General features: G+C 54.6%; 1 protein-coding gene across 1 annotated transcript in view; it reads left to right on the plus strand.

The window, feature by feature from the left end:
* Positions 1-10,013, plus strand: part of KLHL15 (kelch like family member 15) — a 28,197-nt gene extending 18,184 nt beyond the window's left edge. Inside the window, exon 3 of the mRNA XM_038757051.1 lies at positions 4,597-10,013. Coding sequence (XP_038612979.1) covers positions 4,597-5,706 — 1,110 coding nt within the window. The 3' untranslated portion in view covers positions 5,707-10,013. The remainder of the gene's footprint in view (positions 1-4,596) is intronic.
* Positions 10,014-10,546: the final 533 nt, after the last annotated feature.

Here is a 10,546-nt window from a genome sequence, read left to right on the forward strand (position 1 = left end):
TGATGATGATGATGGCGCGCTGGAGCTGCGGAGTCACGGAAAGAAACAGAGCTAGCCAACGGCAAGAGAGCGTGTCGGTGCCATTTCCCCCCTGGCATCCCAAGGCGAGTCTCTGAGTCGAGGCGATAAACCCTTATAGTCTGGGAGCCAATGTAAAGGGGAAAAGTAATGTTTGTTACTTTCTCTGTGGTTCACTCAATCAATCAATCAATCGTATTTATTGAGCGCTTACTGTGTGCAGAGCACTGTACTAAGCGCTTGGGAAGTACAAATTGGCAACGCATAGAGACAGTCCCTACCCAACAGTGGGCTCACAGTCTAAGAGGGGGAGACAGAGAACAAAACCAAACATACCAACAAAATAAAATAAATAGGATAGATAGGTACGAGTAAAATAAATAAATGAATAGAGTAATAAATATGTACAAATATGTATATATATGTATATAAATATGTACAACCATATATACATATACAACACTCAGTTGTTCACAGATATGTAAGTCATTTATACTTAAGTCCCGCTTAAATCCAGGCCTCTCCAACTGATTTCCGTGTTTTTCTTTTCCGCTAAACTGCAAGCTCGTCACGGGCAGGGAACGTGCGTGTCTGTTTATTGTTCGATTGTATTCTCCCAAGCACTTAATACAGTGCTGTCCCCCACTAAGCGCTCAATAAACAACACCGATTTTAAGCAACTTTTCTCCTTCCCCGAACAGTCGTATTCGTTGGACATTTACGGTGTGCACAGCACTGTCCTAAGTGCTTGGGAGAATACAATATAGCCATGGAACAGAATCGGCAGACACGTTCCCTGCCCGTTAGGAGCTTCGAGTCTAGAGAGACCCAAATTGGGAGTTCCCAAGCGTGCCGTGATGTCCTCCCTTCTTCACCGAAGACGCTTCTTGTCTCGTTGTCCTGGTTTCTTTTTTTGGCTGAGGGGGAGATACAGGCATCCATCCGGTCTGTCTGAACTGGATGTGGATTTCCGTATTGCCTCGTTAAAAAGCTACTCCCTGCTTTATTCGCGAATCCTGGGGGGTTGTCTCCGACGTGAGCCTAATCTTGGCTAGGAGAAAAGTTTGCCCGCTCGGCGCCACTGCAAGAAGCTCTTAAATTTGCCCACGGCGTGCCTGGCAAGTAAGTACGCCAACCAGCATCTCACTTTTCCGTAAATACGGGTAAGATAGCCCCTTGCCAACGGGGCGGATAACCATTCTGATGGTCGAAGGCGTTGCTGTATTTCAGGCGACTTTCCAGGAGAGAGGGCCAGCTAGTTAGGAAATCGTTTCAGACGTTAAAGGAGAGAGGACAGCCCATTTGAAAAAGCAGTTGGCGTGTGGGGGGATTCGTCTCCATCCCCCAGGCTCGTTTGGAAGAGTAGGATGTAAGCTGTGCCATTTTGCTCTCGGGTTTCATCCCCTGCGCTGAGCATTTTTATTAGACGGTTCAGGTTTTTTTAGGCAGTGTCCGTATTGAAGTCAGCGGGATGGATTACCGACCCTGCGTAAAAGTGACATTCCCAATGACATCATCTGAGGAGAGGGATCCTGTGAGCCCGAGGGGAGGGGATTACGGTGCTCACTTTTTAGAATCGCGGTCCCTTGGTTGCTAAGGATGCCCGTTTAAATCCCGACATTGTTTCTATCATCATCATCAATCGTATTTATTGAGCGCTTACTGTGTGCAGAGCACTGTACTGAGCGCTTGGGAAGTACAAATTGGCAACATATAGAGACAGTCCCTACCCAACAGTGGGCTCACAGTCTAAAAGGGGGGAGAATTGTTTCTAGTACAATTGAGAACAGCAGCCAGAGGGTGTTCCAAGATTGGGCTACTTTAAAAAGGCAGGCTACTCCTTGAAGGGTTCAAAGCAAAAACAAAAAACAAAATCGAATAAAATCATTTCTCCCAAGGTAGCGTTTTATTTTGTTTCCACCAGGGCCTCCCTGTTCTTCCCAAATGAGGTAATTTTGAATCTTCCTTCCCCCCTTCTCCCCATAAGGAACGAGGAATCGTCCACGTATTCGACAGGTATTTATGTCCACATAGGCTGTCTTTAAAATACTGTATTTTAAATACTATATATTTATATACTATACTATATATTTAATCAAATTTAATCAAATACTGTATATTGAAAATACTGTCTATTTTAAATGGGGTAGTTGTAATGGTCATTGTGGTGTTTGGTATGGGCTTAGCATGAGCCAAGCACCGTGTTAAGCGCTGGGGTAGCCGCAGTCAGGACGGAGAGCTTCCCCATTCGCCGTGGGACTCAACTGTCTTGGTCAGCAGGGGAGAGGCGGGGGAAAATAGGAATTGTTTGTTGCTTCTTCGTTTTTATTTGTTTTATGGTACTCGTTCAACGCTTACCGTGTGATAAGCACCGTTCTAAGCGCTGGGGTAGGTACAAGTGCATTAAGTCGGACATGGTCCCTGTCCCACGCGGAGGCTCACAGTCGTAAGTAGGAGGGAGAACGGGGATTGAATCCCCATTTTACGGTGGAGGAAACCGAGGCACAGGGAAGTGACACGATTCGCCCTTCGGTCACCCGGCAAGCAGTCGGCGGAGCTGGGCCCCAGGTCGCATGACTCCAAAGCCCGTGCTCTTTCCATTAGGCCAGTGGGCATTGAACCCCCGTTTTACAGTTGAGGAAATGGAGGCACGGAGAAATCGAGTGGGGTCACCCAGCAGGCAGGCGGCGGAGCCGGGATCGGAACCCGGGTCTCCTGCCACCCGCTCTTGGGGTCTTTCCACTAAGTCATGCTGCCTGTTAACACTTTTACTGGGAAACAGCGGTGCATCCTTGGCCCAGTAAGTAGCATTCCTTGAGGGCCGGTTGGGTGTCGAGCGCTCCGCTAAGCCCTCCGGAGAGTAAAATAGCGGGCGTCCGTGACCTTTGCCCTCAAGAATTTTACAGTTTTAGCTGGAGAGACGGGCCCTGAGCCCACTGTTGGGTAGGGACTGTCTCTATACGTTGCCAACTTGTACTTCCCAAGCACTTAGTCCAGTGCTCTGCAAACAGCGCTCAATAAATACGATTGATTGATTGATTGATTGATTTACAGACGGGAGGAAGAAGAAAAGGGGGATCCATACACGATTTAGTCTTTAAGTAATAGGAGATGTATAAATCCCGGGTAGGACAGGCAGTGAGTTGCTGTAAAGTGAGAATCTGTGCAAGCGTCTAATCCGGTGATAGAATTCGGGGTGACCTTAAGCAAGAGTGGCAAGTCGGAGACGCGACTCTGACCCCAGTGGGGCGGGAAGTTCGTGACCCGGGGCGTATCCCAAATAGCCCCGACGACCGTTTTTCTGTTGCTCTGTAACGGATCCAGAGTTTTAACCGAGCGCCTACGTTGGCCGGGCATCGTTTGTTAAGCTCCGGGTGTGGAGAGCACAGCGGAGTTAGTAGTCGAGATCCCCGCCCTCGTGGGCCGAACCGTTTCTTCCGGAAGCCCGTGGTATGGAGCCCCTGGCCGGCCCGGGGCCCGTAGAGTCGGTCGCCCCGAGCCCTGCCCGCGAGGAGCCTGCGGTCTCTTCGGTCAGCCGGTGGTGTCTGTGGAGCACTTACTGGACGAGCACTTAGTAGGGGTCCATCCTGTCTTAAGACTCCAAGTAATAATAATAATAATAATAATGATGGCATTTATTAAGCGCCTACTATGTGCAAAGCACTGTTCTAAGCGCCGGGGAGGTTACAAGGTGATCAGGTTGTCCCTCGTGGGGCTCACAGATTTAATCCCCATTTTACAGATGAGGCCCGGAGAAGTGAAGTGACTTGCCCAAAGTCCCACAGCTGACGATTGGTGGAGCCGGGATTTGAACCCGTGACCTCTGACTCCAAAGCCCGGGCTCTTTCCTACTGAGCCACGCCGCTTCTCGCTGCTTCTAAGTCCCTGGAAGTGTGTTAATGGACAGGGAACGTTTCCGCTCAGGAATAATAATAGCAATGATAATAACAACACCGGTTGCGGTATTTGTCGGGCGCTTACCGTGGGCCAGGCACCGTACTAAGCGCCGGGGCAGATAGGAGCGAATCGGGTTGGACCCGATCCCCGTCCCACGTGGGGCTCAGAGTCTTCATCCCCATTTTCCGGGGGGGGGAACCGAGGCCCAGAGAAGTGAAGCGCCTTGCCCGAGGTCCCGCGGCAGAGCTGGGATTAGAACCCCCATCCTTCCGATTCCCGGCGAGTCGGCCGGTTGTATTTATTGAGCGCCAGCCGTGCGCGGGGCGCTGCACCGAGTGCCGGGGAGAGTCCCGGCGGACCATCAACGGACACGCTGCCCGCCCACGAGGAGCTGACGGTCTGGGGGGGGGGGGGAGACGGACGTCGGTAGGGGTGGCGTCTCCCGGGAGGAGGCCCTACCCGGCGGGCCGAGCTGCCGTTGTGAGGTTCTGCGCCGTAGTCCCCGGGGCGCTCAGTACAGCGCGGTCGCCCCCGCCGACTCAGCTCGTCGCGGGCGGGGAAGGGGTCCGTTCGTCACGCCCGCCGACCCCCCCAGTGCGCGGAGCGGGGGCCGCGAGGACGGTAGAGCGGCGGGTCGGCCGGAGAGTAAATGTCTGTCACTGTCCCCCCCCCCGCCCCCAGGTTAAGACCTCTGAGTTTTATCGATACTCCCGGCAGCTGCGCCACGAGGTCGAGCAGGCGCTGAATTACTTCCACAGCGTCCACCGGCAGCCGCTGATGGAGAGCAAGAGCAGCCGCATCCGTTCGGCCAAGGCGCAGACGGCCGTCTTCCGGGGCATGATCGGGCACAGCATGGTCAACAGCAAGATCCTCCTGCTGCACAAACCGCGGGTGTGGTGGGAGCTGGAGGGCCCGCAGGTCCCCCTGCGCCCCGACTGCCTGGCCATCGTCAACAACTTCGTGTTCCTGCTGGGCGGCGAGGAGCTGGGGCCCGACGGCGAGTTCCACGCCTCGTCCAAGGTGTTCCGCTACGACCCCAGGCAGAACGCCTGGCTGCGCATGGCGGACATGTCCGTGCCCCGCTCGGAGTTCGCCGTGGGCGTCATCGGCCGCCACGTCTACGCGGTGGCCGGGCGGACCCGGGACGAGACCTTCTACTCCACGGAGCGCTACGACATCGTGGAGGACAAGTGGGAGTTCGCCGACCCCTACCCGGTCAACAAGTACGGCCACGAGGGCACGGTCCTCGGCGGGAAGCTGTACGTCACCGGGGGCATCACCTCGTCATCCACGTCCAAGCAGGTGTGCGTCTTCGACCCCGGCCGGGAGGGGACCGTGGAGCAGCGGACCCGGCGGACCCAGCTGGTGACCACCTGCTGGGAGAACCGCTGCAAGATGAACTACGCCCGCTGCTTCCACAAGATGATCTCCCACAACGGCAAGCTCTACGTCTTCGGCGGCGTCTGCGTCGTCCTCCGGGCCTCCTTCGAGTCCCAGGGCTGCCCCTCCACCGAGGTGTACGACCCGGCCGCGGACCAGTGGACCATCCTGGCCTCCATGCCCATCGGCCGCAGCGGCCACGGGGTGGCCGTCCTGGACCGGCAGATCATGGTGCTCGGCGGCCTCTGCTACAACGGCCACTACAGCGACTCCATCCTCACCTTCGACCCGGAAGAGAACAAGTGGAAGGAGGACGAGTACCCCCGGATGCCCTGCAAGCTGGACGGCCTGCAGGTGTGCAGCCTCCACTTCCCCGAGTACGTGCTGGAGCACGTGCGGCGTTGCGACTGAAAGTGCGCCCCGCGGCCCCGCTTCGCCCTCTCCCCCCACCCCGGGGGGGAAAAGATCCCCTCCTCCGGCCGGAACGGGAGGGCGCCCGGTTGGTGTCGTGGTGACCGGAGGCGGGAGAAACCGGTCCCCTCGGTGCCGCGGGTGGCCCGGAGGGGTGAGGGGTCTCGGTGGGGAAACCTCGAGCCGCCCCCTCTTCCCGTTCCGAGGCCCGAGCTCGTTCTAGAACTAGCCATCGGCCGCCTCGGGCTCCCGGAGGCCGGGGAGGGGGCGGGAATATCTATCCGGCCGGAAAGCGGGCCGCCCGTCCCGTCCCTCCGGAGCCTTCGGCTCTCCCCGTCCGTCACCCTCCGCCGCGGCTTTTGTACAGCGGTCTGCCGACGGATGCGGAAACGGGCCGTTTTTCTACCAAATGGACGCTTCTTTTTTTTGTAATAGCCCGACCTTGATTTCTACGCCGCCTTTCCTTGTCCGCGCCGTGTGTGTCGGCGCTGAAGAGGGACGAGTACCCTCTCACGTCCATCTTGAGATCTTAGAGGCGGTGCGTCTTTCCGCGTGTGGTTAGCGTCCTCTCTTTTTAAGCAGCACCCAGGTTGTCGGCCGTACCGGTCGACTCGGAGGGGCGGTAACGTCTTTTCACGTGTCGACATTTAAAAAGGAAAAGGAGAAAGGGCAAGTAACCGGAGGCCTCGTTTGGTATCCGGGAACGTAGCCTCTCTCTGGTACAGGTGGATCGATTCGGGAACCCGTGAACGCCGTATGTTCACCGTCCTTAGGTGACGGGAGGAAGAATCAGATTTTCTGTTTTATCTAGAGGTAGATATCGAAGTATATCATATCGGAGAACGGCCTTCCCCTTTGTGACCGGGCCAGTCCCGCGGCCGTCGACCGTCACTCGGACGCGACGTGTCTCGGCCCGAGTTTTCCCAGAGCAGCCCGTTTGGATTTTCCTCTCCAGGGAAGGTTGAACCCTGCGGTCCGCGACCCTGATTGCCGTCGAGGTGTCCCCCGTAAGCGAAGGGAAGCGGGCTGGGCCGACGGTCATCATCAGTCAAAAGAGCCGGGCGTCATTAGTCCAGGTTTTCGTCCTGTCGACCGTCCCTCCCCTTTAGAGGAAGGGGAGAAAAGACCCCGATCCAGTTGAGCGATGGTATTTATTGAGCGCTTATAGTGTGCGGGTCGCTGTGCTAAGCGCTTAGGAGAGTCCGGTATAATAGTCCCCCGAACTGTGATGTTTGCACATGATCGCCAAGGGCTTTTGTTGCCGTAGCACCTCAGAAGCCCGTGAACTTTGAGTGCTCACCCCACTTCCCTCCAGGCCCCGATTCTCGCGACCCCAGCCCGCTGTTCTCGATCGGGTGTGTTAAGGGGCGGACCCGAGTGTTTTGGGGCTTTAGACTCTGAGCACCAGGCGGGACGGGTTCGGCGTCCGGCCCGATTAAGTTGCATCTCCCTACCGCAGTGTTTAGAGCAGTGTTCGACCCATATCGGGCGTGCGCCCGTTCTCGGCCGAACGCGTCAGACGCCGGCGGCGTCACACGGCCGAAATTCAGGACGGAAGACACCACTGTGTCTTCACCGGCCTTTCTCCCCGGGGTGTGGGGGGGGACGTAGGTGATCCTGGCCGGCCCGGGTGGGTTCGGTCCAGTTGTCTCGGGCGGGCCGGACCTCAGGACGAGCGAGCCTCGGACGGGCGAGGTAAGTGACGGTCGTCGTCCGCCCGGCGCGTCGCCTCAGGCCGGGGGAGCGGGACCCGGCGGCCGGCGGGTGGGAGCGGGTGACCAAGTGATCGGGGGGTAGACGGGGAGGCTTTCGAGGGGAAAAAAGAGGAGGCCGGCCTCGATTTTGACGGATGGAGTTAGCCTCCGGCAGCCTGGGCCGCCGGGGGCTAAAAGCCGGGGGGAAACGGTGCAAGAGCCCCACGGTCGCCGAGACCCGGAGGCTGGGCAAGAGTCGGCCTTGGGTTCTGCCCGTGAAAGCCATTTCCAAACCCGAAGACGTTCCTCGGGAAGTCGAATTCCTTGACGCCGTGCTTCCTCCCCCTCTTTCTGTCTTTCCCCTTGAAGATCCGCTCACGTCCCCCACGAGGCCCGGCCCTCTTCCCCCCATCCCCACGGCCCCGGGAAGGGGCTTAGCTTTCCCGGTGACCCTTCCCCGCCCTGTGGCTCCGAGGTGGGTGGGGAAGGGGCTGGGAAAAAACTTCAGTTTCGAGGCGCTCGGTCTTCCACGTTGAAGTCGTGAGGGTCAAAGCCAGTCAGACTCACTGTTCTGGGAAATCCTCACTTGAACTCGCTGGGGTCGTTTGTGAGGTTTAAGGATGTCGGAGATCTGCTTGGGGTTCTGAACGCTGCGGGGAAGAGCTTTTTCACCTGAACCACGTTGACGTTTCTGACATTTCCGGGGAGTTTAAGTCCATCATTAGCCGACATTCCCTTTTTTAAATGCGATTTACAGGTTGAAAGAGATTTATTTTTGTTAAAAGGTAGGGCCATTTTCCCCCCGCAGTTAGTTGGGTCGTATGTGATTTTTTCCTGAACCATTTCGTGGGCGTTTTCTTTGCTAGTGTGTCCCTGTACTTAAAAAAGTATTTTTTAAAAATTCACCGTCTGGATTCCAAACTGTACAGTATCCCGATCAAGCTCTTTGTATGGATTTTAACGTTCCTTCGCATTCGAAATTCCTGACCTGTTTTTAAAAAGAAACCCAACGGCTCTTAAGCGTCCTTTCCCAGAAACATCCCCAGTGCCTTGCCGCTTCATTTCAGATACGAGCCGCGATCCGAGTTGAGGGGAAAACTCCTTACTGGGCAGCCGCCTTCTTCTCCAAATACACAGCCGTCCCGCCGGTTTGGCTTTCGTGGAAGGGAAAGGAAGGCCACAGATGAGCCACGGTGGAAAGGTGACGCGATTTTCTGCTCCATTCCCCAACCCCACACTCTGCCGGCCCCGACGGGGCAAAATCCCAAAGTACCGGCTTTTAAAACCTCTCTTAAGTCTTCATCAACTAGCATCTCCCGAAACCTCATTCCGCAAAAGAGTCGACGAATCTAGCGACCAGGAAAGGGATGGAGAAAGAAGTCCGTGGAAAGCTTATATCTGAATTCTATGAAACTACTTTAAAGTATTTTATCATAAATGACGTGAGATTAAGGATAGCTCATGTAAAAACGGCAGACTTCCAGCGGGGCTCGGCGGTTCTGGCGGGGAGCGAGGAAGGGTAGGTAGGTCGAAACATTTCCGTTCGCCTCAGCCGACCCGACTTTTTCTTTTTTCGTTTTTTTTTTTTGTTGCTATAAAACGCGTTGAAAGAACGAACTACAGGGCGATCGCCGGCTGGTGGGCCCCTGACCCCTTAGGGGGTGACCGCGCGGTCTTTAGAGCCCAGGTCCCCGGCTTGACTCGATTTCCCCACCGCCGCGACGGCGTTCAGGTTCATTATTTTTGGTGCTATTTTTAGGGATCTTGAGTTTCACTCGCATCTTTGGGTTAAGGCCGATGGCCGGGGGAGGCGGGGCGGGGAGAAAATCTCTTTCAAGATTCAAAGAAAGCCCTGGAAAAGGAGCCCGAGTGCGTTTCAAGTGCAATGTCAGAATGAAAATAGACTTGAAGAGTATATTCCTAGAGAGTCGTGATAGTCTTAGACCCCAAAGTAGTTAGTGGAGGGTATTTATTGAGCACCTACCGGGTGCCAAGCGCTGTACCGAGCCCTGGGGGCAGGTACAGGATCATCAGGCCGGACCCAATCTCTCTCTCACTTGGAAGGGGTGGTCACAGTCTAAATCCATGCGACTCTTATTCATTTCATGCAAACTCTAGTCATTTATCCGGGGTTAAAAAACAGCGATTTGTGGGTGGGCTCTGCTCCTGTCTGTGGGTGATGCTGGGCACCTTTTGAAATATTTTTTTCATCGGTGAAGAAATTCTCCTCGTCACATTACCCGTATATCGCAGGGGTGGAGGTGGGTTGTTTTCCAAACGAATGTTTCGAAGACCTTTTATTTTTTTTTTTGACTGAATGCGCTTTTCCCTCGGGCCTCTTGTGTCTCTAGGAAATATTTTTGACCCCTTCTGTACGTTTTGGGCTAGACCACTCTCAGTCCTCTGGCCCTTATAAAACCCTTAGACTGATTTAAGGTTTGCCTTTTATAACCGTTTTGAAAAGCCTTGACATTCTTGGGCAGGGGATTGTCGCAAGCCGTGGACTCCGTGCGTCCAGACCTGCGTACGTTTTGTCTCTTCTGTTTGGAAATGGGAGAACATGTAAAAAGTGTGTATAAAGAAAAGTGTAAATAAAATATTTTTAATCTTTAACCGTCTTCCTTCGTTCTTGTTATCGAGCGGTCTTACGGACGCGCCGTTGCTCTCAAATTCCTTGTGTTCCATTGTTAATGACCGGTTTGTGGTTGTTTTTTTTAATGTTTGTTATGGTATTTAAGCATGTGCCGGGCACTGTGCTAAGCACTGGGGTACGTACACCTTTTTCCCCCCTTCTAGACTGTGAGTCCGTTGTTGGGTAGGGATTGTCTCTATTTGTTGCCAAATTGTACTTTCCAAGCGCTTAGGAGGGTGCTCTGCACACAGTAAGCGCTCAGTAAATACAACTGAATGAATGAATGAATGAAGCTAAACAGGTCGGACACAGTCCCTGTCCCACAGTCTTTAAAATGGGGATTATTATTAGTTAATAATAATAATATTTGTTAAGCGCTTACTGTGTGCTAAGCACTGGGGTGGATAGAAGTTAATCAGGTTGGACACAGTCCCTGGCCCACATGGGGCTCACGGTCTTAATCCCCATTTTCCAGGTGAGGAAACTGAGGCCCAGAAAAGCGAAGTGACTTGCC

The sequence above is a fragment of the Tachyglossus aculeatus genome, chromosome 15 (assembly GCF_015852505.1).
Source record: "Tachyglossus aculeatus isolate mTacAcu1 chromosome 15, mTacAcu1.pri, whole genome shotgun sequence".
NCBI classification, from domain to species: Eukaryota; Metazoa; Chordata; class Mammalia; order Monotremata; family Tachyglossidae; genus Tachyglossus; species Tachyglossus aculeatus.